Source organism: Synchiropus splendidus, chromosome 3, assembly GCF_027744825.2.
Source record: "Synchiropus splendidus isolate RoL2022-P1 chromosome 3, RoL_Sspl_1.0, whole genome shotgun sequence".
NCBI lineage: Eukaryota > Metazoa > Chordata > Actinopteri > Syngnathiformes > Callionymidae > Synchiropus > Synchiropus splendidus.
In genome coordinates this window covers 34,472,071-34,500,019 of record NC_071336.1, presented here as the reverse complement: position 1 = coordinate 34,500,019, position 27,949 = coordinate 34,472,071, and the positions used below count along the sequence as shown (strand labels likewise).

At 48.5% G+C, this 27,949-nt stretch overlaps 2 protein-coding genes across 2 annotated transcripts in view; both read left to right on the top strand.

Moving 5' to 3' along the window:
- LOC128755997 (serine/threonine-protein kinase H2-like) lies at positions 1 to 27,869 on the top strand. Its single transcript, XM_053860120.1, is given in 5 exon segments — positions 1 to 109; positions 18,933 to 19,117; positions 19,119 to 19,171; positions 21,041 to 21,710; positions 27,594 to 27,869. Coding segments are annotated over 5 exon segments (1,293 nt in total).
- The window catches only part of LOC128755354 (tripartite motif-containing protein 16-like), a 52,025-nt gene continuing 50,840 nt past the window's right edge, over positions 26,765 to 27,949 (top strand). The window contains exon 1 of the mRNA XM_053858689.1: positions 26,765 to 26,854. The gene's annotated coding sequence lies outside the window, so the exon portion shown is untranslated. The remainder of the gene's footprint in view (positions 26,855 to 27,949) is intronic.

Here is a 27,949-nt window from a genome sequence, read left to right as displayed (position 1 = left end):
ATGAGGATCAGCGCCTCCAAGTCCAAGACCGTTGCTCCAAGTCGGAATAAGGGCGTCCAGTCCAGGCTGGAGGTGGAGGACTTCAAGCGCGTTGAGGGCGTGTTCACGAGTGAGGGATGGATGACGCTTGAGATGGACAGATGGGTTGGTGTCGGTCATGGTGAAGAAGCTGAGCCAAAATGCAAACGCTTGACTGAAGTCGTGACTGAAAGAACTGGATCCCATCGCTCTCTCCAGGTCTGTTCACAGCAAGCGACTTACAGAGATTTGCATGTTGAGTCAAGGAAGAGGTGCGATCGCAAGTGCTGTGCTGTTGCGCTACAATATGGGAGCGGGGGATGTTTTGGAATCAATGTAGGTACCAAATCCATCCACTGAGATCCATCCAATGAGAAGTTTGTTCTTCTCCCCAGTTGATGGAACAACGCGTCGTGATTGGCTGGCATGTGTTGGTCACTGCTTTCATTTGATATCGCACCAAAACTCCTCGGCAGACATTTATACACCTCTGAAGATGTATTCATTTGTTGGACGAAAAATGAGATGTTTTCACCCTTAACGCATAACGTCCTGCCACGCGCGGGTTTGCCAAACCGTGTGTGGTGATTGGCTGACATGCACCGGGTCTTGTCAGCAAATCGCGACGTGTTGTTCCGCAGACCACGGAGAAGAACAGCCATATGCTTCGCAAACAACCCGATGACAAACACTGGATTTTGCGGATATAATCGTTACGCCTGTGGTAGAAAGTGCCATCTAAACCTTCATTTCAATTTTCTCTGGATCATTAAAACATTTAAAAAATAAAAGATCGTAGCTGCCAGATGTGACGTCTTAATCCAGCGGCAGGAAGGACACATTCGGTAAGTGGACGAATGTGGTACTTACCACGGCAACCAAACAGAACAGGGAGGGAGGGTCAATATATCGTCATGAGGAGGTGAAACGGAAGCCTCCATGACTCGGTGAGTCGATAGCTCTTCTGGAGGACCTGATGGACCCACAGCCGATGGCATCCAAGTCCAAGTCCTTCCACAGGAGATATGTGGCTATGACTCTATGTCGACTCGCCACTAAATTTAGCCCCGCCCCCAACAGACTGACCAACTTGGGACACATTTTGGTGTGAATGTATCTTTAGTGATAGAAGCTCAGCCATCCAGGAGAGACTCGGAGCCGAGCCAGTCCTCCCCTAGTTGAGTTGCCGCCCTAGTGAGGACCTCTGGGCAGGAAGGAGGACCAGACTGGAGATGCCTCTTAGTGTTACCTCAGATGATCAGGGGGTTCCCGCTGCCCCCTCGACTCAGATGGTCTGATATCGCGTATAGAAAAAGTGGATGTTTATATCACATATTTATTTAAAGTGGTAACATATTTATAGTTGTTGTTTCAAGTCTGTTATTGGTGCGGCAGTCTCTCGTTCCCTCCCAAGAACCAGACAGCGTTTGCCTCAGTTTCTTCCAGCAGGAAATGCCTGGCTGTTATTTAAATCAGGGTTCTGAGTGACTCATGCGGCCCAGCGCATCGCCACCGCCAGCTCGGACAGCGAGGCCGGTTGAGATTCCTGGAGGAGGTTTGACTTCATCATCGTTTCCTGCCTCAGAAATGATCGCAGAGTCTCGACCAGACTTTCAAATCCGTGCTCTGTGAGGACACTTTCGCCCAAACATGACGGTAATGACCCTTCCAATGAAGACAGATCCAGCGGCTGAATCATTTCTGCCACACAAGACAGAGCGCCGATGATTTTTAAAAGCCACTTGCTGCAGCGCAGGGCGGTCATGACTCCGAGGCAGAGAATGAAATACTTTGCCGAGCCGTTCATTGATCTCAGGAGAAAGAAAAGAAATCCGCGCTTTCTTGGCCCGGTCGCACGACGATGTCTTCATCCAGAGACTGCTGACTCACGCACACCGCTCTCCACAGCGGTGGAGAACATGTCGACATGTTGGAATGAAAAAGATTTCCATGCCAGGGGGATCGCTGCTGTGAAGCCAGATCTAATGTCAAAATGAAGTGCTCCAGCTATTCGGTGCAGATGCTCCTGAACGCCTCACAGTCGCTGGAGATCCCCTGCAAATTCATTTATCTCATCCACATCAGTAGCAGTACAGGGGTGAGTGACTTTAGTGTAGCTTTATGAGGCGACGTGGTGAGGAAAAGGTTCTTAAACGGCGCCACCGTCTGGCTGATGGCGGAGGATTCACTAGTGATGGATAGATGAGGCTTCATGAAACAGTGTCCAAATGATCAGAGGCCACTAGATGGCGCTCTTGCTTTAGAAATGATGTGAGGTTTCATTGGATGAGTTGTTCAAGTCCAAACAGATTACAGCACATGGACTCTAAAAATCAGGACACTGTTTCATGAAACCTCATCTAAGCAAGTGACGTTCAGCACCCAGTCTAAGGGTATCTAAAGCAAAAGGGAGGCAACCTGAGTTCTAAGAAAGCTCATCTGTAGACCTTCAATACCGTGTCATGAAGCTCATCCACCCATCAGTAAGATCTTCCTTTTCTCCAATGGCATGTGATTTGTAGATGAGCTGAACCTGAACTTCAGGTTGTCCAAGGGGGATGTACTACTACCTGGAACAATGGTTCCTCCTTTCACACGGACCCCTCTCAGATGCCACTCTGATATTACCTCTCCTCAAGAACCGAAGGACGACATCCATCTCCTTCTCATCTTTTACCACGGGGTGAGACTGGACCCTCCACGTCATGCGTCAATGTGAATCATCTTTCTTCCTCAACAGAAACATCTCACCACCCGTGAGACGAGACTCGTAGTTCATCTCCTCCCATTGGAACTACAGCAGTGCTCATTGGTGGTGATGGGTAGATGAGGGTAGGTGTGTTTTCACGGCACAGTGTCCTGATTTCCAGAGGCCACCAGATGGCGGTGTCTTCTGTAAAGGTTGTTAAGTGGTAAAGGTACCAACAAATTCAACGATACGTCACATAATTTCTCAAGCAAGAGCGCCATCTAGTGTCCTCTGAACACGGTTTCATGATCGACCCATCACTACTCATCTACAGCAAGAGTCTACAGGAGCAAGGAGAACAGGAGCATCCTTCAGAAACGTTCAGAACCATGTGAGGAACTTCTTCCTGGACCATCAGACCAAGGAGTCTCTCAGAGAAATGAAGTGCTTCACAAACAAATATGTATGTATCATGATTATTATTATCTGTACTCTGGTCCTGGAACATCCCTCACAGCAGTGTGGTGAGCAGCCATGGCTTGGAACACAAGGCAGCACTTCTCCTCGAGTGATGTCTTTAACAGTCCGACGATGCCCAAGCTCACCGGCGTCACGGGAGCCAATCCAAACTCATGAGAGGCGGGGAACACCTGGGACTACTGTGGCGGCTGATCCAGCGAAACACACTCACTGAGAAATTGTTTAGGAAATGTGGGAGGAAACAGGAGTGCATGGGAGCCTCCTCTGAGACCCCTGTTAAATCCGTCCAGCAGCTGCCAGCAGGTCCTTCACCGTGCCGCTACGCAGTCGACGCCCTGTTGTACTGGCTGTGTGTGTATCATCTCTTCCAGACCTCCGCTTGCAATCCTCTGCTTTCCACTTCATCTGGAGGCCACGGTGGCTTTATCTCTCTGTGTAAGCATTAATTAATAGATGATAATCGGCGAAGAGCATTAGCCTTCCGTCGGACTTAATTAATTACCTCGGCGTCGACACTCGGGGAAACACCCGAGCGGCACCACGTCTCCAAGCAAAGGCTGGTGTTTCACCAGCGAGTGGAAATCCATTTTAATAACGGATGAAAATAAGATTGATTCTTGTTTGCACAAGTCGCTGCAGCGCGGGTCACGAGTCAAGCTGCTGACTTGCAGCTTTCACTTTCCTGACCTCGCAAAGAACAGTGGGACTGGGAGACACAGCTGGCGAGGATCTGCCCGCCCCCTCCAGAACACACTGAAGTGGCCCTCCGTTATTAACTCCCCTTAACAAAAGCACTTTGTGTTACAAAACCGCTGCCTTTGTTAAGAGCCTCAGCGGCTCCTCTGACTCTGTCGTCTCTCTGGAGTAACCGACGCCTGCATCGCTCTTCAGCATCCCCTCCCTCTCTGCTAGTATCCAGTCAACTCTCCTTCCAGGAGATGGCGATGTTGCAGTCGCAACTATGAACGCAATTCCAACTGATCCCTGGGAGGCGCTGCAGCTTTCAAATTCCACCAATCACTGGAGCCTCCCTTCGCCTAACCCTCCCTCCATGTTGAGATGGCATCATGTCACATTTGCCCACAAATATTGGCGCCAAGGGTCGTGAATTGGACGTGAAGGATCCTGAATCCATTCCTAAATGTCTAAATTTCCATGATGGAACCGAACACTACACGGGTCGACCTCCAGGTCCACCTCTCTCCAGACTGTTTCTGACTCTCTACATCTCGACCCTGTGGAACACATCAGCAGCTACTGTTTTCATTGGCTCGATAAATGAGGCTTTACCTCTCAGACTCCGCCCATCCAAACCTCCGTCAGGCTCCGCCCTTGAGAGCAGCTCCGTAACAAAACAACCAGTGCTCATTACGCGCTGTCAGCCCAGAAACTACTCACGGAGCATCATCATGAAAAAGATGGACTTATTTTAGCATCAATTTTTATTTATCAGGTACATTTCTTGATTTATTTATTTTGTGATTTTATTTTTTAGGCTAAAAACAGACACTATTTCTTTACAAGCTCATTTGCAAAGCTCCTTATTTCCTGTCAGGTTGTCCAAGAACCATAAACATGGTAACGGTCACTGCATTTTTATTTAAAAAGAAGAAAGTCCACAAAACCCTGGAGGGACTGACAAAGATCTCCAACCTCTAGTGCCACCTACAGGGTCCCCGACTCTCCTCGGCAAGTCAAAACTAACATCAGAACCTTGTGCAACATTTGATCGATTCCCCGTGATTTTCTGAGGTCACTAGATGGCGCTCTTGGTTTAGAAATGATGTGAGGCTTCATTGAATGAGTTGCTCAAGTCTAAACATTTTACAGCAGACAGTGCCACCTGGTGGCCCCTGGAAATCAGGACACTGTTTCATGAAACATCATCAACCCTTCAATACTGTGTCATGAAACCTCATCTACCCTTCAATACTGTGTCATGAAACCTCATCTACCCTTCAATACTGTGTCATGAAACCTCATCAACCCTTCAATACTGTGTCATGAAACCTCATCTACCCTTCAATACTGTGTCATGAAACCTCATCCATCCTTCACTACTTCACGGCTGGAGGACCAATCGGGAACTTTGCTCCCATCTCTCTTTCAATTATCTAAGCAAGTGATGTCCAGCACCCAGTCCAAGTGTATCTAAAGCAAATGGGAGGCAACCTGAGTTCTCATCTGTAAGAACATGACTGGACTTGGACTCACTGTAATAGACAAATCCACCTTGACATTTCACTTCAGTGTAAACTGCTGTCCGACACATCTCAGGCAAGACAACCTTTTGAACGGCTTCCTGTGTGTTTGTCAGTAATGTTGACATTTGTTCCATTCTCTCACACACACTGGCGAAAATTAAAACCCGCCTGACGATAGATGATGAGATTGTGTGCGCGACGGCGAGAGATGGAGGGCTGAAAATAGATAAATTGATATTGTTGCGTGAAGGTCGCGACGGCTCCGTATTAAATGCGCATCACATTGTTGATTGATTTTTTTGGCGTGGGCTATTTTTCTTTGGAGGGCGCTGACATATGGTGCGTTAACAACACTCAGCGCTAACGGGAACGCCGATGAAATGGCGTTGAAGTGCAAAATAAAATCTTTTTCAGGCGCTCGCGCAGGCTGCAGGCACACGGCTGCATCACAAAGTTCAGATTAAACACACCGGAGAGAATATCGATGCCTCTCGCCTGACACCAGAAATGTTCTGGGATTCACGCTGCAGCATAAGTGGGTGGTGATGCAATCCTCATCACCTGCCGCAGAAATACCGTCCGAAAAAAGGCCTTTTTGGGTGAAGGGCTTTTCATTATGGAGAGGAAATGTGTTTTTAGGTGAAAGCAAAAAAGGAAATTGAACAGGTCATGGGGCAGCAGCCAACGTAGCCTTGTTTATCGCACCTGAGGAAACACCAACTGCTTACTGAGAGAAATGATCTCAGCTGCCAGACCTGGGCCTCTCCCCTGAGTCTCCCCTGGATGACTGAGCTTCTCTCTCGAAGAGAGTCCAGACAGAGGAACTCTTGTTCTCCGGGTCACTTCAGAGCTGCTGACCACAGGTGAGAGGACAAGTGGAGAGCTTGGTCTTCTGGCTCTGCTCTTCCTCCACCACAGGCACTACTGATGGGCAGATGACGCATCATGGAACACTGTCCCACTTTTCAGAGGCCACTAGATGGCGCTCTTGGTTTAGAAATGATGTGAGCTTTCATTGAGTGAGTTGTTGAAATCCAAACATTTTACAGCAGACAGCGCCATCTGGTGGCCTCTGAAAATGAGGACACTGTTTCATGAAACCTCATCTACCCTTCAATACTGTGTCATGAAACCTCATCTACCCTTCAATACTGTGTCATCAAACCTCATCTACCCTTCAATACTGTGTCATGAAGCCTCATCTACCCTTCAATACTGTGTCATGAAGCCTCATCTACCCTTCAATACTGTGTCATGAAGCCTCATCTACCCTTCAATACTGTCATCAAACCTTATCTACCCTTCAATACTGTGTCATGAAGCCTCATCAACCCTTCAATACTGTGTCATGAAGCCTCATCTACCCTTCAATACTGTGTCGTCAAACCTCATCTACCCTTCAATACTGTGTCATGAAGCCTCATCTACCCTTCAATACTGTGTCATGAAACCTCATCTACCCTTCAATACTGTCATCAAACCTCATCAACCCTTCAATACTGTGTCATGAAACCTCATCTACCCTTCAGTACTGTGTCATGAAACCTCATCTACCCTTCAATACTGTGTCATGAAGCCTCATCTACCCTTCAATACTGTGTCATGTAACCACATCTACCCTTCAATACTGTGTCATGTAACCACATCTACCCATCACAATACTCCACAAACCTATATCCTCTGGCTCGAGAGCTCCTCCTCCTGGATGTGAGGAAGGTTGCAACCAGCCTTGTCCCAACCAGTGCAGCAGGTTATCTGAAGACGATTGAGCCGACTTGGATTCCTCATTTGGATCTGAACACATTAAAGCAAATGATTTTAGCTCAAGTACATCAAGATAATACTCCCACCTTCTAACATGGGCTGCTTTATCAACTGAAAGAAATCCACCACATTCCTCCAGCATTTGTCTTCATGAAACATAAACATATTGTCTCACAACAGAACTGGGAGAAGGACCTCAAGTCTAACAGTTCAACAAACAGTCCAGAGTCAACAGCAGAAGATCAATCTGACAGGCGAACAATCGAGTCTGGGTTAACAATCCTAGACGTTAAACACATGGATCAGATGGGCCAGCCGCACGGCATGCTGGGAGTCAGAACCGTTCCCTTACATTTCCGTTTCTGTCGCAGCATCCTCAGCTCCAGAGTCTGTGCCTCTGGTTTGTCCAGCGAGGCGGCAGCCCGACCTGAAGCGTGACTGAGCTGTTGCATCACTCCGTGCTGAATTTCGGGGGAGCAAATGAGCATTTAGCAGACGGAGCGCTGAACAGAGCGGCCGGCGCTCCGACAGGCCGACACGTGAGGAAAGCATTTGTGACACTTTACCGAAGGGAAATTCAGTCCTGCGGGAATAAATGCTTGTTTGTCACCCACAGAGCTATTTACAACTCCCTCCAACATGATTCTCAGCATGCGCTAATGAGCCGCGCGGACGCTCCGCATCTATATTTGCTCGGTAACGTGTTTGATTTTCACCCACACAGCGCTTGCCCCCTCCTCCGGAGGGAGCTGTTGCAATTCAAACTCCCAGACTGATTGATGTGACACCACAGAAGGCAAGACTCATGAAAGAAAGTCTTATCTGCCTCGGTGATGGTTAAAGTGTTCGGTTTTTGTTGGGCTTTTATTTTGTCATTTCTGGTTTGGTGTCTGTTTCCTTTTCATATTTTTCTTCCAGCTTCCGGGCAAACCTCATCTACCCCTCAATACTGTGTCATGAAGCCTCATCTACCCTTCAATACTGTGTCATGAAACCTCATCTACCCCTCAATACAGTGTCATGAAACCTCATCTACCCTCCAATACTGTCATGAAGCCTCATCTACCCTTCAATACTGTCATGAAGCCTCATCTACCCCTCAATACTGTGTCATGAAACCTCATCTACCCCTCAATACTGTGTCATGAAACCTCATCTACCCTTAAATACTGTCATGAAGCCTCATCTACCCTTCAATACTGTGTCATGAAACCTCATCTACCCTTCAATACTGTCATGAAACCTCATCTACCCTTCACTACTGCGTCATGAAACCTCATCCACTCTTCAATACTGCGTCATGAAACCTCATCTTCCCTTCAATACTGTGTCACGAAGCCTCATCTACCCTTCACTACTGCGTCATGAAACCTCATCTACCCTTCAATACTGCGTCATGAAGCCTCATCTACCCTTCACTACTGCGTCATGAAACCTCATCTACCCTTCAATACTGCGTCATGAAGCCTCATCTACCCTTCACTACTGCGTCCTGAAGCCTCATCTACCCTTCAGTACTGTGTCATGAAGCCTCATCTACCCTTCAATACTGTGTCATGAAACTTCATCTACCCTTCAATACTGTCTCATGAAACCTCACCTTCCCTTCACTACTTCTACTACTACACTACTACTACTTTCACTTCATGGTCCCACTTCATTCAGAGGACCAGAAAACGCTGCCACCTGGAGGAGCAATTTGTACCTTCGCTCCCAACTCATTCATCAGTTATCTTAGCAAGTGATGTCCAGCACCCAGTCCAAGCTGAGTTCTAAGTAAGCTCATCTGTGAAAACATGGCTGAGAGAAGATTGTGGACTTGGACTCACTGTGATAGACACATCCACCTTGACATTTCACTTCAGTGTAAACTGCTGTCCGACACATCTCAGGCAAGACAACCTTTTGAACGGCTTCCTGTGTGTTTGTCAGTAATGTTGACATTTGTTCCATTCTCTCACACACACTGGTGAAAAGTAAAACCCACCTGACGACAGATGATGAGATGAGACGGCGAGAGACAGGCACACCCCGGTGCCAGTCCATGTTGCCGGATGGTTACTTCATGTCCCTACAGTAAACTCTCCCTTTTGTGACACCGCTCTCTCGTACTCTTTGATGGTTCTTCCATGGTTGTGTGCTTGTCTTTTTTCAGCCACTTCCTTTGTTGTACAGTACTCCTCACTTTGTTTATCGTGTAATTGTAATGAACCATTGTTAAACCTGCTCTCGCTCTCCCGAGTCATCTGGAAGCCGCCAACTGTTCTGCGACTGGGTCTGATTCCTCCAGTCACAGACTCACACTCACCTGAGCAGAGACGGAAATGGAGGTTAGGAATCGATGACAGGGCCAGACCGTGAAGCAAGGGCGAGGAGCAGGAGATGTTTGATGGTTGTTGTCGTGATTGATGACTTGTGATGCAGAGCAATTAGAAGGAATTAACCATTTGCATTTTAATAGAACTATTGTCGCCAGATTCATTAGTCTTGGTTAGTTTGGTATCAGTGTGACAAGTGCCGCTCGCTGGAGCGACGCGTTCAGAGTGGAGCGCTCCGCTCATATGAGCTCCTCTGCGCCGTCACTTCAAGTTCCTGATGAAAATATTATCAGACACTTTCACGCCGAATCACTGCATGGACAAATGTGATTAAAAAAGAAGAGCGCCAGACGATCGTCGGAAAAGTTCTCACCGAAACTTCTGAGGGGAACAGTTTGAACAGATCTGTGACACCCAGCAGGGAACGTGGAACACCTTCGAGAGATCCTGAAGATGGCAGGAAAAAGACGGCCGCCGAGAAGACCCGTGAAATCCATGAGAAGACAGGTATCCCCTGGATCTGTAGCTTAAAACCTCACAGGGAACCTGCCCAACACCCTGAAGACCAATGACACAGAAGACCTCAACTCAGAGGATGATCACCCAGAAAATTGTTAGAAAAAAGGACAATCAGAACATACAGTAAATCCGTAAAACGCAGTGTATCCCATGGAAATGTACCTTCAAATTCCAGGGGAGAATCTGTTTCACCCAGAAGAACAATGACGAAGAAGAAGAACAGGAGCAAGAGCAGGACCAGAAGACCTCAAGTCAGAGCAAATACTATGGAATCCACAAGAGGGTATGACCTCTGACTTCTTTGAGAGCCAGCAACACGTGTCCTGAAGAAGACCAGAGGCAGCCATGAGAGGACGCGTAACACCCAGAAGAACTGTAGCACGCTAAAGTCATTTGAACCCACAAGATGAGATGAAAGAGAAGAACCTCAAGCCTCAAGATGATCTAGAAAATCTGCAGCACCACACCTATAAGATACACGTAAAACCCTTGAGAAACAGAGACTTGTGAGGACAATTGTGACAGAAGATGACCTGAGACGACAACATGCCACATCCACTTCTCTTTGAACTGCAAAAGCACTCAGGAGAAGAACTTAAACTGCAAAATGGAGATGTAAAGAAAAAGCAGCAGACATGTAACGTTGGGATGGTGACGTGGACCCTGATCTCTGGAACATCCAGAAGAAGATAAATACAGGAACTGGTGCCTCGAACGCTGAGAAGACGGTGTGGACCAACCGTGATTGTGGGACAGGGGTGAGGACTCTTCCTTCTCAGGTCATTCTTCCTGGAAGGAAATACGGGAGCGAGTGGCATTACGGAATCATGCACCTCAGAAGAGTCACAAACAGAATATAAACAGTTGAGCAATGAAACTCGTGAAATTCAGGTCGGCGGTTGAAGGGACGCCGTAAAAACAGGTCGTGTGTCCGAGTCGTGCGGGACCTGCCTGCGATGCAGGTGCTTCCAGGATGTTGGACGGTTGGTGCATCTTCACGCTCCCCGAGTTCCATGTGTTTTTACGCCGTCATCAATTTTCTTTCCCGAAATTCTCGTCAAACTGCGAGCGTCTGGCACTTACTGTCACGTCTTTAAGACGAACGTTGGCCGCTCAGCGAGGGCCTGCTGCTGCTGCTGATCTCACTCCACAATAAGCTGCATCTCAGCGTGAGTCTATTTTCTCCTCCTCCGAGGCAAATATTGCAGAGCGGAGCGGCCGGGAGATAAGACGCCGCAGATAATGGCTTCTGGGGACGGCGTGTTGCCGCGGCAGCGCTGGTGTTCGTTATTGTGATTACGGGTTTGACAGCGATGCTGCGAGGCGAAAGTGAAAGACGGTATCATCGACTGCTCATCGTGACGGGTGCAGCTGCAGGTGAACCACCAAATGTCAACCAAAAAAGTTTCCCTTCGCTTCACTCCTGACCAGAGCAGCTTTGTTTTTGGAAGCAAAGCACAGATGAATGTGAAAGATAAGTCAGTGTTGTGCTGCTCCTCGGGTGCAAAACGAGTGACTCGGATAGTTATCAGCCCAAAAACTCAACATTTCCATAGGCCACCAGGTGGCACTGTCTGCTGTAAAATGTTTGGCCTTGAACAACCTCACATCATTTCTAAACCAAGAGCGCCTTCTAGTGGCCTCTGAAAATCAGGAGACCGTTTCACGATGCCTCATCTGTTATGGTTCAAGACACGGGGTGGGACCCAAGTGCAGTGGTGAAGAGTCATAGGAGGCTGGAGTGAGTCAAAACAATTATTTAATAAGAAAATACAAAACTACATAACAACCGGGAGATGAAAACAGAAAATAAATCCAGAGTGTCACCGACACTGGGAAGAGTCCACAACGGAATGAGTCCAAACGAAAAGCATCACCGAACCGGGAGAAAGAATGGAAGAAGAGTCTGTAACAGGAGAGCAGACACACAATGAGCAATGAAACAAAGTCAACTATTGAGGCCGTCAAAACAAACGCACGAGTTGGGAGTAACAGAAGCAGAGAGAAAACCAGGAAGCCATGCGGGGCAGGGAGAGCTAAGGGAGTCAAAATCCAAAAACTCAGAGCACCAGGGTTTAGAAATAACTGAAGAAAAGATCATTTAAACAATGGAGTCCAGGTGTTTTCAAGCATGGAGGATGAGTTGATTGGCTCCATTCGTGTGCCACACAAACAGGAAGGAAGGAGGGAGAAAACAAAACGGGAGTCAAGGGAACAAAATAAAAGTGGAATCATGGCATCATGGACTCAACACTATCTAACCCAACGCACTTTGTCACCAAAGCTCAAATTTTTCAAACACCAGCATTTGATACGGCAGATGTCACCCTGAACGTGAGAAACACCAAAGGTGCAACAGTCCGTCGCGTTGTACAACGATTTTGACTCGCATGGACCAGTCAGAGCTGGTGGGCGTTGCACGGGAAAGGGGCGTTTGACTGCTGCCCCCACGAACGGATATGCGGGCGATTATGGATTGAAGGATGGAAAATGGAATACTGCAAATAAATCACCCAAATATCTGTTTATTTTCAAGGTTTCAGGAGGTTTCTTGTTTTTTTTTTTACCATTCGTGCAGCAACAGTGAGTGAGATTGTGTGACAGAAAACAAAAGAAAAGATGCTTCACTCAGCTTGAGTCACTGAGACTCACTGTTGGATTACCATTGAGCAACAGAACATCGTGGACCATCATTGTTGTCACGTAGAGAATGACTCGGCAATGACCACGGCGCACGTTGCTGACTCATGTTACAGCCACTCCTTGTTCTGCTCTGCCTCCTGCAAGGTTCCCGCTCTTCTTGAAGAGCAAAGAAAACTGCATCTTGTCTGTCACCACTTTTTTTTTTCCCCCAGAGAAGTCAAGAGAGACGGTGGGCCAATCCGTCTGCACTGCTGTCACACGCCGTCTCCGTCCCCCCCACACACACACACACACTCACACACACGGCGAGCCAAAGGAGGGTAGACATCACATCAGCAGCGAGGTGGTAAATCGCCCTTCAGAAGCCTTCCTCCGGGGAGTCAGCAGTTCAGCGTTTATCGAGCCGCTATCTGATTACTAAAAGGCTGTCCTGCGTTATAAATGAACCTGCGACACGTGTGCCAGTGACTGGTAACGCCGCGGTCCTGGGAGGGAAAACCATTAAGGGCGGCGGTGAATCCGTTTAAGGCTGAGCGCCGCTGCTGGCACGAGCCGCCTCTCAGTTCATTACGGCTGTTATTGCAGGCGGCGGAGGCGACTGTACCTGAGAGTCCAGGCTCGGTCCAGTTACCGCCCTCAGATGCCTGACACTGAAAGCCGCCGCTGCTGACATTTGAAAGCAGGTGTCTAAGAAAGTGAACCTGGCTCGTGTTTCCAAAGGTGGCAAGGTCAACCCAAAACCTCCAGTCAGGTGGAAGGGATTTTTGTTGACGCTGGACGTTTGCCCAGAATTTGTTCCAAAGAGTTGGGCTTGTTTCCCAACGACTGACTGACTGACACCCACAGACGTCTATTGGTATTTGGAGGAAACTTGTCCTTTCATAAACCAGATCAATTTACGAAGTCGCCACCAGATGGTGACAAATTCGCAGGTTATATGCAGGAGGATACCCAGAATCTTTTGTGTAGTATTCCCAAATAAGAACATGGCGTCCAAAAGCGACAAAGAAACCAAGCAACAAATGTAAGTATTTTCTTGGTCAATCCGGATATAAAAAACAAAAGACATAGATACAGCCGCAGACAGCATCGTAGCTGAGCCTGTGGGTGAGACCAGAGTACGGCCCGGGGGCCATCCGCGGCCCTTTGCCTTCATTTATGGGGCCCTCATGAACGTGAAAGCTGAGCAAAAATATGTGCACCATTCTGAATGTAACTTATCATTCATATTTAGATCATTGAAAATGAAGACCTAAAATAAATAAATATATGCCTATAGTCTTCTTCCCCAACAGCTGTTAACAATATTATATTAAAATCTTTGACTAAATTAGATTATTTTAATGAGCCATGTGCATTTTAACGGTCTCTCGTCCGTCAAAATAAGAATGAAATGCATTGAAAAAAAATACCTGCTTATCCAGTATATCATTATAAAGCATCTATGATCCTTACAAGTATGTATATAAACTGGAAAAAAATGTTTTCAAAATGCTTATTTTCATTTTCTACCTTTTTTGCAATGTTTTAGGAACAAACTTTGATGTCTTTTTCTTCTGCTCCTTACAGTAGCTTCAGTATCAATGGAAAACTGCATTGCTCCTCCCCTTCTTCTTCTGAATGACATGACATGAATTGAAACACCACTTTGGCGTAATGCTGCCCCTAACAGGCTAAAGACGTACCTGCATCACGGGGTGTCCCATTTCTCAGGAACAAAATCTGACTCAGTCCTTGGTTTTGAGGTCGAGGATGAAGGAAGGGAATTGGAATCACCCTGAGTCAACCTTTTGAGTTGGAGGTTCCAGAGTTCCAAGACTCTCCCTAAAGAGCAGAAGATGAATCCCAGCCGTTGGTGAGTCATGTCGTGCAGACATGAGCTGATCCAGTCCTGCTCTCCCAAGCTTCAGATGTGATGTGAAAGACGGAGCCCAAATGAGACTGTTGCTCATCAATCTCCAACAGATTTGCTCTCCGTCCACGTCGGACCTGTGCGACCCGGTTCCTCCCATCAGGACCGCCCCGCTGATGAATGAAGGGCCGACACCATCCATCCACCGGGTAATTGTTGTTGTCCAGAGAGAAGCGAGCGGTGAGTTAGCTTATTACCAGCCGAGAGAGCGGGAGGGATCAATGCTTTTTATTTTGGGAGTTGAGCCAAGACAACGGGCCCCAGCGGCCCCCGGTTCTGTTGGAGAGCCCAGCCCAGACGCGGCAGCAAAACTAATTACAGTGACAAGTGAGGCCGTCTGTGGACAGAGGCGGAGGACACCGCGGGGCCCGCCGGCGCCCCCCCCGCCGACGGCTGACGGATACGCTCATTTTCTTCACGGCGGCGACGGTCGGGTCAGAAGAGCCGTCTGTGACGTCTTGATTGGACAAATCACAGAGCGTCTGCAAAATTGGATTTAGCCGACAGATACAGGCGCCGAGGTCGGCGCTCTCACCAGTCATGAATGAAGCAGGCGGCTAATTCGCTCTTTGGCCGACAGTCGGTGGAGAAACACATCAGGGAGTCAACACTTCTAATGACTCCACTGTTTCTTTTTAGAAATGCACAGGATCATATAAACCTGGGCACACGCTGGTGGACACTGTGTTCTTGCTTAGTTCATGAACAAGCTAGCAACCGTTGTGAGTCGACCGATACAGAATCCGCTCCAGGTTTTCCTGGGCTCCTGACTCTTCCTAATCTGGTTAATTGTCAAGTCCTGTGTTGGGACTACTCAGCAACATCTAGTGTTGTTGCACTCCAGACCAGTCTCAAGACCACTTTTTTTGGGTCTCGGTCTTGACTCCATCGCAAATCATGTCTTGGTCATGTCTTGGACTGGGCGGAATCTGGATATCTATTCAAGACCGGTCGAGACCCACAGAGAAAAGGGTCATAATTGTTGGGCATTATTAGCAAAAGGAGGCTTTTTCTTCCATTGTGTTGTCATGGCACAATGGTAGATGAGGTTTCATGACACAGTAAAGTAGGTTTCATGACACAGTATTGAAGTATAGATGAGGCTTCATGACACAGTGTTGAAGGGTAGATGAGGCTTCATGACACAGTATTGAAGTATAGATGAGGCTTCATGACACAGTGTTGAAGGGTAGATGAGGTTTCATGACACAGTATTTAATGGTAGATGAGGTTTCACGACTCAGTATTGCAGGGTAGATGAGGCTTCATGACACAGTATTGAAGTATAGATGAGGCTTCATGACATAGTATTGAAGGATAGATGAGGTTTCATGACACAGTATTGATGGGTAGATGAGGTTTCATGACACAGTACTGAAGGGTAGATGAGGCTTCATGACACAGTATTGAAGGGTAGATGAAGTTTCATGACACAGTATTGAAGGGTAGATGAGGCACAGTATTGAATTACTTTTAACATCTTGATGATGTCATAAATGATGAATGACAAAATCACAAAGAAGCCAAATGTGAATTACCCAACACTAAATAAACAACAGAGTGTAGCGGAGTATGCAAGGTCCTCACAAGCAGGGGTGTTTCCAAGAATTGGTCCCCACAACTATAGCTATACAAAAACCACACAGATACACACACATACAGTTGTGTTTCCCTATTTTTGTGAGGACCTCTCATGTCCATCACCCTTTCCCCAGCTCCTCTTTCTAAACCTAACCATCCAAAACACATGGCTCACCTGAACCAGGACTCTGAACCAAACTGGAACCCAGTTAGTATCACCCAGTTATTTTGAAGTTTTAATCTTCAAATTGAAGCTTCCTCGTGGGGACTTTGTGGGAAGGTGTGTTTTTTGTTTTTGTGAGGTCCTGTCATTGTCTTCAGGAAGACCACCACGTCTCTGTCGACTCTCAAGATTTAACCTTTACATTTATCTTGATGTGCTTGGATCAAGGTGTCACATGCCTTTCTCTCTGTCTCTCTCTCACACACACACACACACAGAAATCCAATAAGCACAGGTTTCTCTTCCGATCAGGAGGCGCGTCTGATAGGAAAAGCAATATTCACCCCGGACAGAGTGAATATGAACAAGCGCTGCTCACAGTCCAATATTTCCGTCCCTTCGCCTTCAGCTTCTTTTCAGCTGATCAAGGTGAAAAAAGAGGAGGAAGCCTAAAAGAGCTGGAGTCCAGCTGGGGGAGGCGCCTGGGCCTCTGTTCTCCAGCCGCTGCCCCCGCAGCCCCACCTCAGCTCCATCAGAAGAGCATCAGCCATGAGCGGAGCGCATGTGGACGCACGGATTCTGACCACGACCCGTCCTCAGCTGGGTCCGTGAACCTCCTGCGGTGCGTTCAGGGACATTATTGCACTTGGGATGGGGACTTTTCTATTATTTAATCAGCCGAGGGCAGGCGTGGAAGTGACCGTGATCTCATATGGTCTGGGACCTGTGGGCGGCTTCAAACAGCCGAGTCGCCGAGCTCACACACACACACGCACACACACACGCACATGCACACACACACCTCCACACGCACACACACACACACACACACACACACGCACACACCCTCCGCGCAGCTTTCATTTGCAAGTGGGCCGACAGACGACTCCCCCTCCGTCTCGCTGCAGCTCATTTTGAAGCGACGGGCGAGAGGGTGTCATTAGAAGAGTTATGGGATGGAACTCAATCGGGCAGGAAGGGAGGCGTTCATCAGTGAACACAACACTCAACACAACTCCGCTTGATGGTCACCATGGCAACCCCAGCTGAGGCGCACGTCTCCTTGACCGTCGTCTGTCCATCTGTTTACCGTCACTTCAGCCAGATGTTTTCCACAACATCATGTAAACCAGGGATTCTTAACCATGTCGCGAGCGCCCCCTAGAGGGCCGCTGGTTTTACCCCTCTGGGCCGCGAGACGCTCAGTTTTAATACACATTAATCCACATGTGGTGGCAGTAGTGAGTCACTGAAATGACTTACAGCAGCGAACTTGTGACAGTTATCAACTATGGAGGAGTTCCTTTGTTCTTGATATGGTGGGCCCCGAGATCAAACAGGCTAAGGACCCTTGATGTAAACCAAACCCTGACGCATTTAACTGTTTGCCAAGTCAGCATCCACTTCAGTATTTACAAATATTTTGGAGACACTCAAACCAAAGTAAAGCGTTGGTAAATTGGGGATAAAAACTGAGTATAAATGAAAGGTGCAGGTGCCAATTTGCGATAAACAAATGGGCCACATGGGGTCGGGGGTCTCAACTCAGTCAGACTCGGTGCTAAAGATAGCAGGAGGCTACTCATTAGCATCAGCTAACACGTAACACACGTTCTGTTTCCAAGGCTTGATCCTGCGACCTGGCATCCGAGGCCCTCACTGACATTCACCTTCTTGAAAACTGCAGTTTTTATACCTTGAACTAGTGTCTTCTCGCACTGCCAGTACACCACCAACACACACTCCTGAACCTCTTTTGGATGAAACACCAGTAAAGCGTGTCGGTGGAGCAGTCAAGTCAGGAACAGGTGCCAGTGTTGAGGTGAAAATACCCAACGAGAGTTGAAACTGTTGAGTTTTCTCACTCGTCCTCATCGTCGAGACTGTTAAACTAGCTGAGTCATGTCAACAGAGCACAAACCGACGTGAATAAAAAGCATCCAAACGCAGCCTTTCGTATAAACTGTTTATTCGGCGTCTTCTCCACAGAAGCCCCGACATTGTTTTGCTCGGCGGCAAACATTCCTCCGACAACAAACGCGCAGCCACAATATATTCATGCACATGAACTCATTACACAAACTCATATAACCAAATTATTTCAGCCGGCCTCGGTGAAAAGGACTAATTTAAACCAAGCGGCAGAGACGCTGAAAAGATGCCGGTTTGGTTCTTTGTGATGGCGGAATGAATAAATATGAGCGTGTTTTCCTTCTCGGCGACGGTGGAGTGGTCGGAACAGGCGGCAGAAGGAGGCGCCGTGTGTTATTTGTTTCCCCGCTCGGGAGATTACCGACGTCTGATGACAGTCGAGCAGAAACAATGAGGGAATAGCCGAGGCGCGGTGATTGACGCGGCGGCGTCAACCTGCCAGAATCCAAAATGTCCACTGACAGTGTGGAGCTGAGACCGACCGACCTGCCGCTTTGCTTCCTTCCAGCACACACACTCGGTGCTTTCTTCGGACTTTCTGACGTGACAAAAGTCAGTTTCTGTCTTGGCTTCTGGCTGATCTTCTTGTGAGGTCTGAGGTTCTTCACACACACTGTGGGCGGCAGGAACAATGGCGTCACACCTCCGTGTCAGCACCTGCAGGGGGCGGAGCCTCACAGTTCACACCTCCACTGGCTCCTCTGAGCAGCACTTGTGCACGATGGGTTGTGGAAGCAGCAAAGTGTTTCCCCTGACGGCCACCAAGGGCTGCGTCGGCGTGGTTCAGTCTCTGGTGGCTTTCGCTGGGCCGAGCGAGAAGAAGAAGCCCAAGAGCAGTTGGTTCTCAGCCGGACGCCACCAGGACCAGCCGCAGCAGCAGAAGACCGGCGACGCTCGCCTGCAGGACAAGGTCGTCCGATACAAGTTTGATCCGCGTGTCACAGCCAGGTGAGAGGATTCGCTGATCTGGTGGCAGGAATGAGCTGAGGTTCAACAAGTCGTGGGTTCAAATCCTTTGCTCACGCCCCACTGCTGGTGACATTTGTGGTGATAGAAATGCATGCTCATTTTCAGACGCTAGCAGCCTGGTTTCAACGTCACAAGCTGAATACAAAATATCTGCCTGTACTCACTCACCCTGACATAGCACTGTGATTTCCCACACTTCTGACAGCCTTTGAATGCGTCGTCAGTTTGGTTGGTTTATCTGAATTAGCTTCTGTTGCGCCCCCTCCAGGAAGAAGTAAACGTTTCGCGCCCCCGCAACTCTCCCCCGCCTCTGTAAATTTGTCTGGAATTTTAAAAAAAAAATCATGACTGGATGTGCAATTACACTTTATTCTAGTACGGCACGAAATCAGTACTGTTTCAGAAGGACTGGTTTAGTGGTTAAATGCATTGAACAAGGAAAAGAAACAAAATCTTTCTGTGGAAATCCACAAAAGTGGAGAAATTACTTTGAAGATTTATATAATGTAAAGAAACAGTAGGAATATAATATAAGAAATATCAAAGAAAGTGCATCATTCTGTTCTTTATGTATTTTGTTATTAATGATAAAAGAAAGGCTCCTTCCTCGTGCACCACTGGGGGGCGCTCTTTTTGCTCAGCTCTTCACTGCGCGTCATCCGAGTGAATCATCTTTTCTTGCAGCGATTGAAGTTCACGTCCAGGTTAATGCAAACTGATGAAGTGTGAAAAGGGCTGAGAGTCACGTCACCATTCTGTGACTCTCGTCGCGTCACACTTATTTCTATTCCGCTCCTCTCCAAATTTATCAGCGCTGAGCAGTAATTCAAGGCGCTAATTTGAAAGAGCGACTTCATTTACATATCTAAATTTGCTCAGTGTCGGATAGAAGACGACATTTAAGACGGTCAAATCAATCGTCCTCCTTCACTATTAATTGGTCAGGGTGACATTTTTAATTGGCGCGGCCCTGGAAATATCGGCTCGACAGCATTTCTCATGGAAGCTGCTGGAGGCGCTCGGCTGGAGGATCTTCACACACCTCCCTGTCATTTGTTGATAACTCAACTGCGGAGGCGCAAAAACCCAAATATAATGTGCCTGTTTTCTGAACTTCTGCGGGAAAAAAAGGCGGAAAACATTCCCGAGTTTGTCATGAAAAAACTTCCCAAGCCATGTAGCGCTGTCCCGGATAGACAGTGTGTTGGAAGCAGGATTGACTGTGACCTTTTCAACTGTGTGATCATAGATGACAGAAGGATCACGATTTTAAGGGACTGAAAATGTTTCCGACGGTCAGGATGTCACTTTTTCATTTATTTTCGCTATTGACTGATGGAGTTGCAGGGGGCAAAGTTTATCCCAGCTAGTCAGGGTGCACCCAGACAATTGCAGGTCATTAAACTTCTGAATGTCTTCGGACTGTGGGAGGAAACCAGAGTGTCTGGAGGACAACCATTTAAAACGCCACACTAGTCTGTGGTCGCAGTTTTGAGTGTCGGTACATTGTTGTTTTAAGAATCAACTTTAGTCATGTAGAACCGGAGAAAACGGGGCAGTTTGCCATTCAACACGTTTCTTGAGACACTGGGGTGATGTGTCTGCACACCTGTCGCACACACAAGTCACTCGGTCGCCATCATCGTACCTCTCACACCGCTCCTCGACACTTCCACGACACTCAGGCCGACACCACTTCCTGCACGACAGGAAGTCCTCGAACACGCTCCGAACTGAGTCGTAACACAACAAGAAGCAGAGTATTTAAAACGTCTTCGTCCCTTCACTTCGCTTCTGAGGTCGTCACATCCTGCCCCATGACTCTCCATTTCCCTTCCGTCTCCTCAGATACGACGTCCAGGCGCTGATCGGCCGCGGGAGTTTCAGCCGGGTCGTGCGAGTGCAGCATCGAACGACCCGCCAGCCGTTCGCCATTAAGATGATGGAGGTGGAGGCTCCCGAGGGCCAAGAGGTGTGTGGTGCCGAGCTGGCGGTGCTGCGCAGGGTCAGCCATGCTAACGTGATCCAGCTCATCGAAGTGTTCCAGTTTCCTCGTCGGGTCTACATGGTACTGGAACTGGCCACCGGCGGTGAGTTGTTAGACCGCATCGTCAGCAGGGGGCGCTTCACAGAGCAGGACGCCACCCGTGCTTTGAGGATGGTCCTGGCTGGGCTGGGGTACCTACACTCCCTGGGTATCACTCACAGAGACCTGAAGCCCGAAAACCTTCTCTACTATCACCCCGGCGCCGACTCACGCCTGCTGGTGACAGACTTTGGACTGGCTACATTTGGCGGAACCGAACCCGGTGAAGATCCCTTGAGGACCACCTGTGGGACCCCCGAATACTTGGCCCCAGAGGTCCTCCTGAGGAAGCCGTACTCCTGCGCCGTGGACATGTGGGCGCTGGGCGTCATCGCCTTCGTTGTGCTGAGCGGATCCATGCCATTCGAGGACGACAGTCGCGCCCGACTCTACAGGTCCATCGTCAGAGGGAAGTACGGTTTCCACGGCGACGTGAGTACGCATGCTGCTGCCCAAATCCAAGCGCAGCAGTTCGAGTCTGACTTGAGTTTGTTTGTGAGTGAAGAACTGCATATGTGAGTTCATCTGTGACCAGTGATGCCAGTAGCACCTGACTCTTATATCACAACCTTTTTCAGTAACAAGTAATCTAACGCGTTTCAAACAAAGAATTCAAATTAAAGTTACTTATCCAAGTCACCGTGCGTTACTGTCGTTGCCATTGTGTGGAAGCGAAATATGACCATTCGCTTTCTACAACTGCGTCTTTGGGCCAGACGTCATGTGCGAGACACGCCAGTCACGGTTTCAACACGCGGGCAGCTCACGTGTCAAGCTGCTGGCTACACTGCAGTAAATAACAGAGGAGTGAGGAGAGAGATGCACGTTTCTAGCTGAGAATACAGCCACTACTTTGAGTTAGTGTCTGCTACAGATGACAGTATCAACCCTGCAGGGTCCACCAACGCACAGAAATCACCGGTTAAAGAGAGCGAAATAAAGTCGCCTCGCAAATGTGTCGAAAGCCCGGACTCAAAAAATTATGTACCATTTTTCTCTTGATAGGTCAAGTTAAACCACACATGATATATTCTTAGACTTTTATAGATTATTTTTCTTTGGTGCAGGAAGAAACAGTACTGATGTGATGTACTGATGTTGCATTTTCTCTCAAAAGTCGCGACAGAGTGTAGAGGCGAGTAACAGCAGCCACTTAAGTGCAACTACTGCCTCCAGGTGGCCAACAGGAGACGTGACACACTGAGACTTAATAAACCTCTGCCTTGTTGTTAAAAAAAGCAAAAAAGTAAAATAATAATCAAAATAATGGTTCGTTCCCTACATTTTATGATATAAATGGCAATATATCACTTTGTTTTGTTTTTCATTCTTGTTGCTTTTTGTGTGTGGTTTACGGGTCAGAATGTGTCAAAGCAAAACATCGACTGAACCTTCATATCAAAAAAAATAAAATGACCCCAAACATGAAAAACGCCGGACCCCCAAGAACTCCAACCTCAAAATTGATATAAAAGATATTGTTTCGGCAATGCGAGCCCGTCGTCGACAGCCAAATGTAACTTGACAAGTAACTTGTAATCTAACTTAGTTACTTTTCAATTCAAGTCATCAGTAAAGTAACTAAGTAACTTTTTGAGGGAGTAATCAGTAGTCGGATTACTTTTTCAAAGTATCTGTGGCAACACTGTCTGTGACTCACGTCCACCTTGCTGCTCCAGTCCCGGATCACTATTTAGCAGGAAAAGATGCAATTATCGTGCCACTTGGGGTCCAACTGGCTGAAGGAGCCGGACTGCAGACAAAGATCTGGTCCAATTATCCGACAGCGGCAGCTCATCGGTTAACTGGTGACTGCTGGTTTGCTTACCCGGCAGTCCCAGATGGTCCTGACCAGAAATAGCAAGGAGAAATTACAATACTTTGTTTGGGTGTTTTGCTTTCTCCGCTGCTGTGTGAAGGAGCTCAGAAACACATTTGAAGCTGCTCTGTGGACGTCACGCCGCTCGGATCCAGGACTGGATCACCAGTGTGCGCCATTCTGGACCCTGCCTAGTCGTGATGGGCGGATGGGGTTTCATGAACCACTCTGCCTGTCAGCCGCCGCTAGATGGCGCCTTCTCTGCTCAAAAATATATCGTTTCCAACAACAAATCGCATGGTTCTTTAAACTGACAGCGCCCACTACTGAGCTCTGAAAATGAGGCTGCTGTTTCCTGCAACCTTGAGGATGAAGATATATCCCAAATGCAGACACAAGGGGGCAACAGGAAATAGGAAACAGGAAACCAGTTAGCGTTCAGAAACGAGTTCTCCAAAACCACCAACCATGATCTCAGGAGGGTCAGCAGAACCCACTATCCTCCCGGTACGAAAAGGTGCCCGTCCTTTTCAAATGGTAGCGTCATTGATCGCATGCTTCCATGCCGTCTTTGCTTTGCTGTTCACCCATATAGCCACCAGGGGGAGCAGCCCACAGTCAAAAGTTTGTGACAACAACAAACCAACATGGCGACTGTGGAAGGAGCATTGATCATGTAGCTCTTGCACAAAAGAGGAAACAGAGGCAGCGTTGTAGGAGGCGGTGGTCGGTCAATATATCGCCAATTTCCACCGTTGTTATGTCTTCTTCGTGTCTCATTAGAGCTGCGTATCAGGTACTGCTCTGTTTGGTCCAGATCTGTAAGCTTTGTGGAAACGTGAGGAAATTCGGAGGACATGAAGGCAGAACGCAGACAGAAGGCTCCGCCCAGATCTGGCTCTATGTGTATCATTGAGCATAAAAGAGACCTCAGCGTGGACAACACTGCTCAAACATAAAGCCCTGACAGTAAACTGCAATTGGGACTGTTCCACCCCACAAAAACCACTGGCCACACCCACACACAGACAACACAACCTCTGACCAGGAACATTTCTGCTCTTCACATGAGCCCGGACTGAGCGGTGGCTCATGCCTGGATAGGCAGAACCAGCCGAGCGAACTTCATCTGGTCGTGTGAATAAATGAATCTAATAACAGAGAGACACGTCCGCCTCAGGATTGATGGATCGCTTGTCAGTCACTCCATGACAAGACTCCCCGTCGTGCTCAAATATCCGACCTCTCAGCTTGATTGACAGCTGCGGAACACTCGCTCCGAGGTGTGCGACGAGGCAGCACATGCAGATCCACCATCAGAGTCTAGACACGCCGACGCTGGAGGGTTCAAGTCCACGCGGAGTCTGACCCGCTGAGGAGGGCTGTGTTTGTTTATGGCCCCCGCTTTCTGCTGTGCTTCCCCCCACAGTGTTGCGTGTCCGGTGGGAGGGGAGAGGGGGGTGGTCTGACCTGTCAGGCAGTGGTCCGCCACTCGGTCAGCCGAGCCCAGCAGCACACGTCGCTCCCCAGGGAGGTGCTGCTGCTGCCGGCCTGAGGACAAGTGGACAAGTGGAGTTGGAGGGGATGCGGGGGGGGTGGCTGGGAGATGGAAGTGAAGCGTGGTGGGAGAAAACAGGAGAGACAAGAAGGCAGGACGAGGCGTCGCCTTCAGGGCTCTTCACACCTCGCCACTGCGTGTGTGTTTGGCTGAGCTTCCTGTCTGTGTGGAGGTGAATAGGTGTGTTTGCCTCAGTTTAATTTAGCATGCGCTTGTGTGCACCTTTGGTCCGACTGCTGTGGCGCTCTCGCGTCTGTGCGGTCATAGGAAGGTCATGCGTTTCACACACAGCCTTCTTCGTGTTTGAAAATGTGTCTCTTGTTGTTTAGCAGCTCTGCAACTGTTCAATGTGTGTTTGTGAACGGTTGTGTTGTGTGTGTCTGGTATAGGTTCCAGCGTGTGAGTCGGAGTGCAGCCTCCTCTCCTCCACATTCTGCTCCTGTTATTCCAGCACCAGGCATCTGCATCTCTCATTACCCAGAGTCCCCTGCTGCAGCTCACTGCTGCCCCCTGCAGCTCACATGACAGCTTGCTACTCAAGAAGTCGGCGGACTTTCTCGCGAATCCTCCGGTTTGTTGTGGAAACTTGTTGCCGGGGAAATGGGATCAGGTGACTTGTGAGTGGATTAGAAGGTGTGGGACGCTCCTCACCCGTCGGCGGATTATCGCCGCGATCACATTAACGCCGCCTCCATTTGTAGCAATTACTTGGCGGACGACGGCACTAACAAGATGTTGCTCCACAAGCCGAGGCCTGTAGGTGCCGCCGCCGCCTGTCGCGGCGTGATAAATAACCGCCGCTCTCGCACCGTTTGTCCAAACACAATAAAGCTTTGTGTGTCTCTGTCGACGGGAAGAAACGCGGGAGGGGGGCGAGATAACGTCCCGGAGAGAGTCTTGTGTGGGAACACGCTAGTTTGCTGCTCCTGAGGGAACACAAAGACGCCACAACTTTATTTTGGTTCTATATAAGTTTGTACTTTGAACAGATGTCGGACCTCAGCTCAAAACGGATGTAACTGATGAGCATGACGGGTGATGGCGTCATCATCGCCCCCTGCTGGGTGGAATGTGTGAAACCTCATCCAACAGGCATCATCCGGGTCTGCCCTGGGCCTCCTCACAACTGGACACGAGCAGAGGAGCAGTCCAGGGTGACAGGTCCAGGACCTCACAGGACCAGACCTCCACCCTTTGATGACATCAGCACTAGAAAAACAATCCAGCTCAATGTTGCCATCAGTCTACACACACACACAGCAACAACACCTCATCGTGGCTCCCTGTGGGAGGCAGTCGTGAGTGTCCGCTCAGGTCACGACTCTCAGGAACCATTTTCAATTTTCAGAGAGCAGACCATGCTCAAAGCAGCTCGTCAGGAGTTTCATGCTGTCGCACACACACGCGCGCGCGCTCGTCTACCTCCCGGGCTTCTGGACTCACCCAGCCAGGACCGGTGCTTCACTGTGGCCGGTGACATTTGGCTTTTCTTTGATTCCGCTTGTTAGTGCCAGTTCCCAGATCACACTTGGAATGCTTGTTAAGAAGCATCAGAAAGTTGGTGGAGGAGACGTGGACTCTGACAGCTGGTTCCCCAAAACTTCCCGTTGCCGTTTCTGACTGGACAGACACTGCACTACACTGGATTTCTCTGAGACTCGGAGTAGAACCTCTGCTTCTCAAAAAAGGAAAGGACAGTTGAGTTGGCCTGGACTCTCTGACCTGAGGAGAGTCCCGAGGTCCGACCCCGGACTCTTGTGTCCCTTGTGTGGAGGTTGGGCTCTTGTCATCACAGAGCTCATTCTGCAGCACAAATAAATCACTCAAAAGGCCTGTTTTCTAGCTGATATTGTCAAACCTTGAGCTGAAAGTTGCCATCATTTTTGGTTCTGGCTTTGGTTTTGGTTGCAAATGAGCTTGTGAAAAAATAGTGTCAGTTTTAAGCCTAAAAAGCCTTCAATGATTTGGACCAAATATGTTCTATTGGCAAAAAGCAGTGTGTGAGTGCAAAGAACTGACAGCGTGTAGTGAGCACCGGTTGTTTTGTTACGGGGCTCCTCACAAGGGCGGAGCCTGACGGAGGTTAGGCTGGGCGGAGTCTGAGTAGTGAACGCTCAATAATCCAGCCAATGAAAACAGTAGCTGCTGATGTGTTCCACAGGGTCGAGATGTAGAGAGTCAGAAACAGTCTGGAGAGAGGTGGATGTGGAGGTCAGCCATGTTTGTTTACGTCCGCCCCGTAATAGTGTTCGGGTGACGCTGCACTAGTCAGTTCCGCTTTTTACTGCCCTCTATTCTACATTTCCATCATGGGAATCTGGACATTCAGGATTCAGGATCCTTCACGTCTGAATCGTGACCCTTGGTGGCAGCATTTGTGGGCAAATAATGTGAGCGCTAGGCGTCGCTCATGACGTCATCTCAACAAGGAGGGAGGGAATATGAATATGAATATGCTGCGGCATCATAATTCACTGACTGTCAGCTTGAACAGCCAATGAAAGCAGAGCAATGAATGGAGGCTGTTGCCAAAACTACGGTTGTAGGGAGAAAAATATTTATTGTCACCAAAGAGTCAATAAAATAAAATAAGGGAACAAAGACAATAGCTGTACAAAAAATAATCAGACAAAAAAAAACTCCCAAAAAAGCATATACGTGATGAAGATGAAATCTGCAGCTACATGAACGCAACCGTCGAAAACATAACTGCTGTGAAAAGAATTTCAGAACAAAAATGAACCGTATTCTGACCCAAAAAATAAAACGTTTTAAAAATATTCTAAATGTTCTTCCTCTGGCAAAAAATGAACTCATTCACACACACACTTTCCCGACACCCACGTATGGAACCAAAGGGATTTGCTCTGAGGACACGCTCCAACAGTGAAGTTCATGTGTTAACAAGATCTGACCGAGGCTCTGCTCTGTGTCCCAGCCCTGGTCCTCCGTGTCCAACCTGGCCAAGGACTTCATCCAGAGGCTCCTGCAGTCGGACCCGGACTCCCGGCTGAGCGCCGGCCGGGCCCTGGCTCACCCCTGGGTCGTCACCATGGCGGGCGGCTCTCCGGTCCGGAACCTCCATCGCTCCATCTCACGCAACCTGAAGCAGCGAGCGTCCCGCGGCTCGTCGCGATGTCAGAGCGGCGCCCGGAGTTCCAGCGAGCACCGGAGACGGTCGGGAAGAGGAGCAGAAGCTCGGTCCGCAAGCTGAACCTGAAGATGGGAACACGAAATACACGTCTGATGTGCCATTAGCAAAATGTCGATTAAAAAGCTGCTGAATAAGTTGTG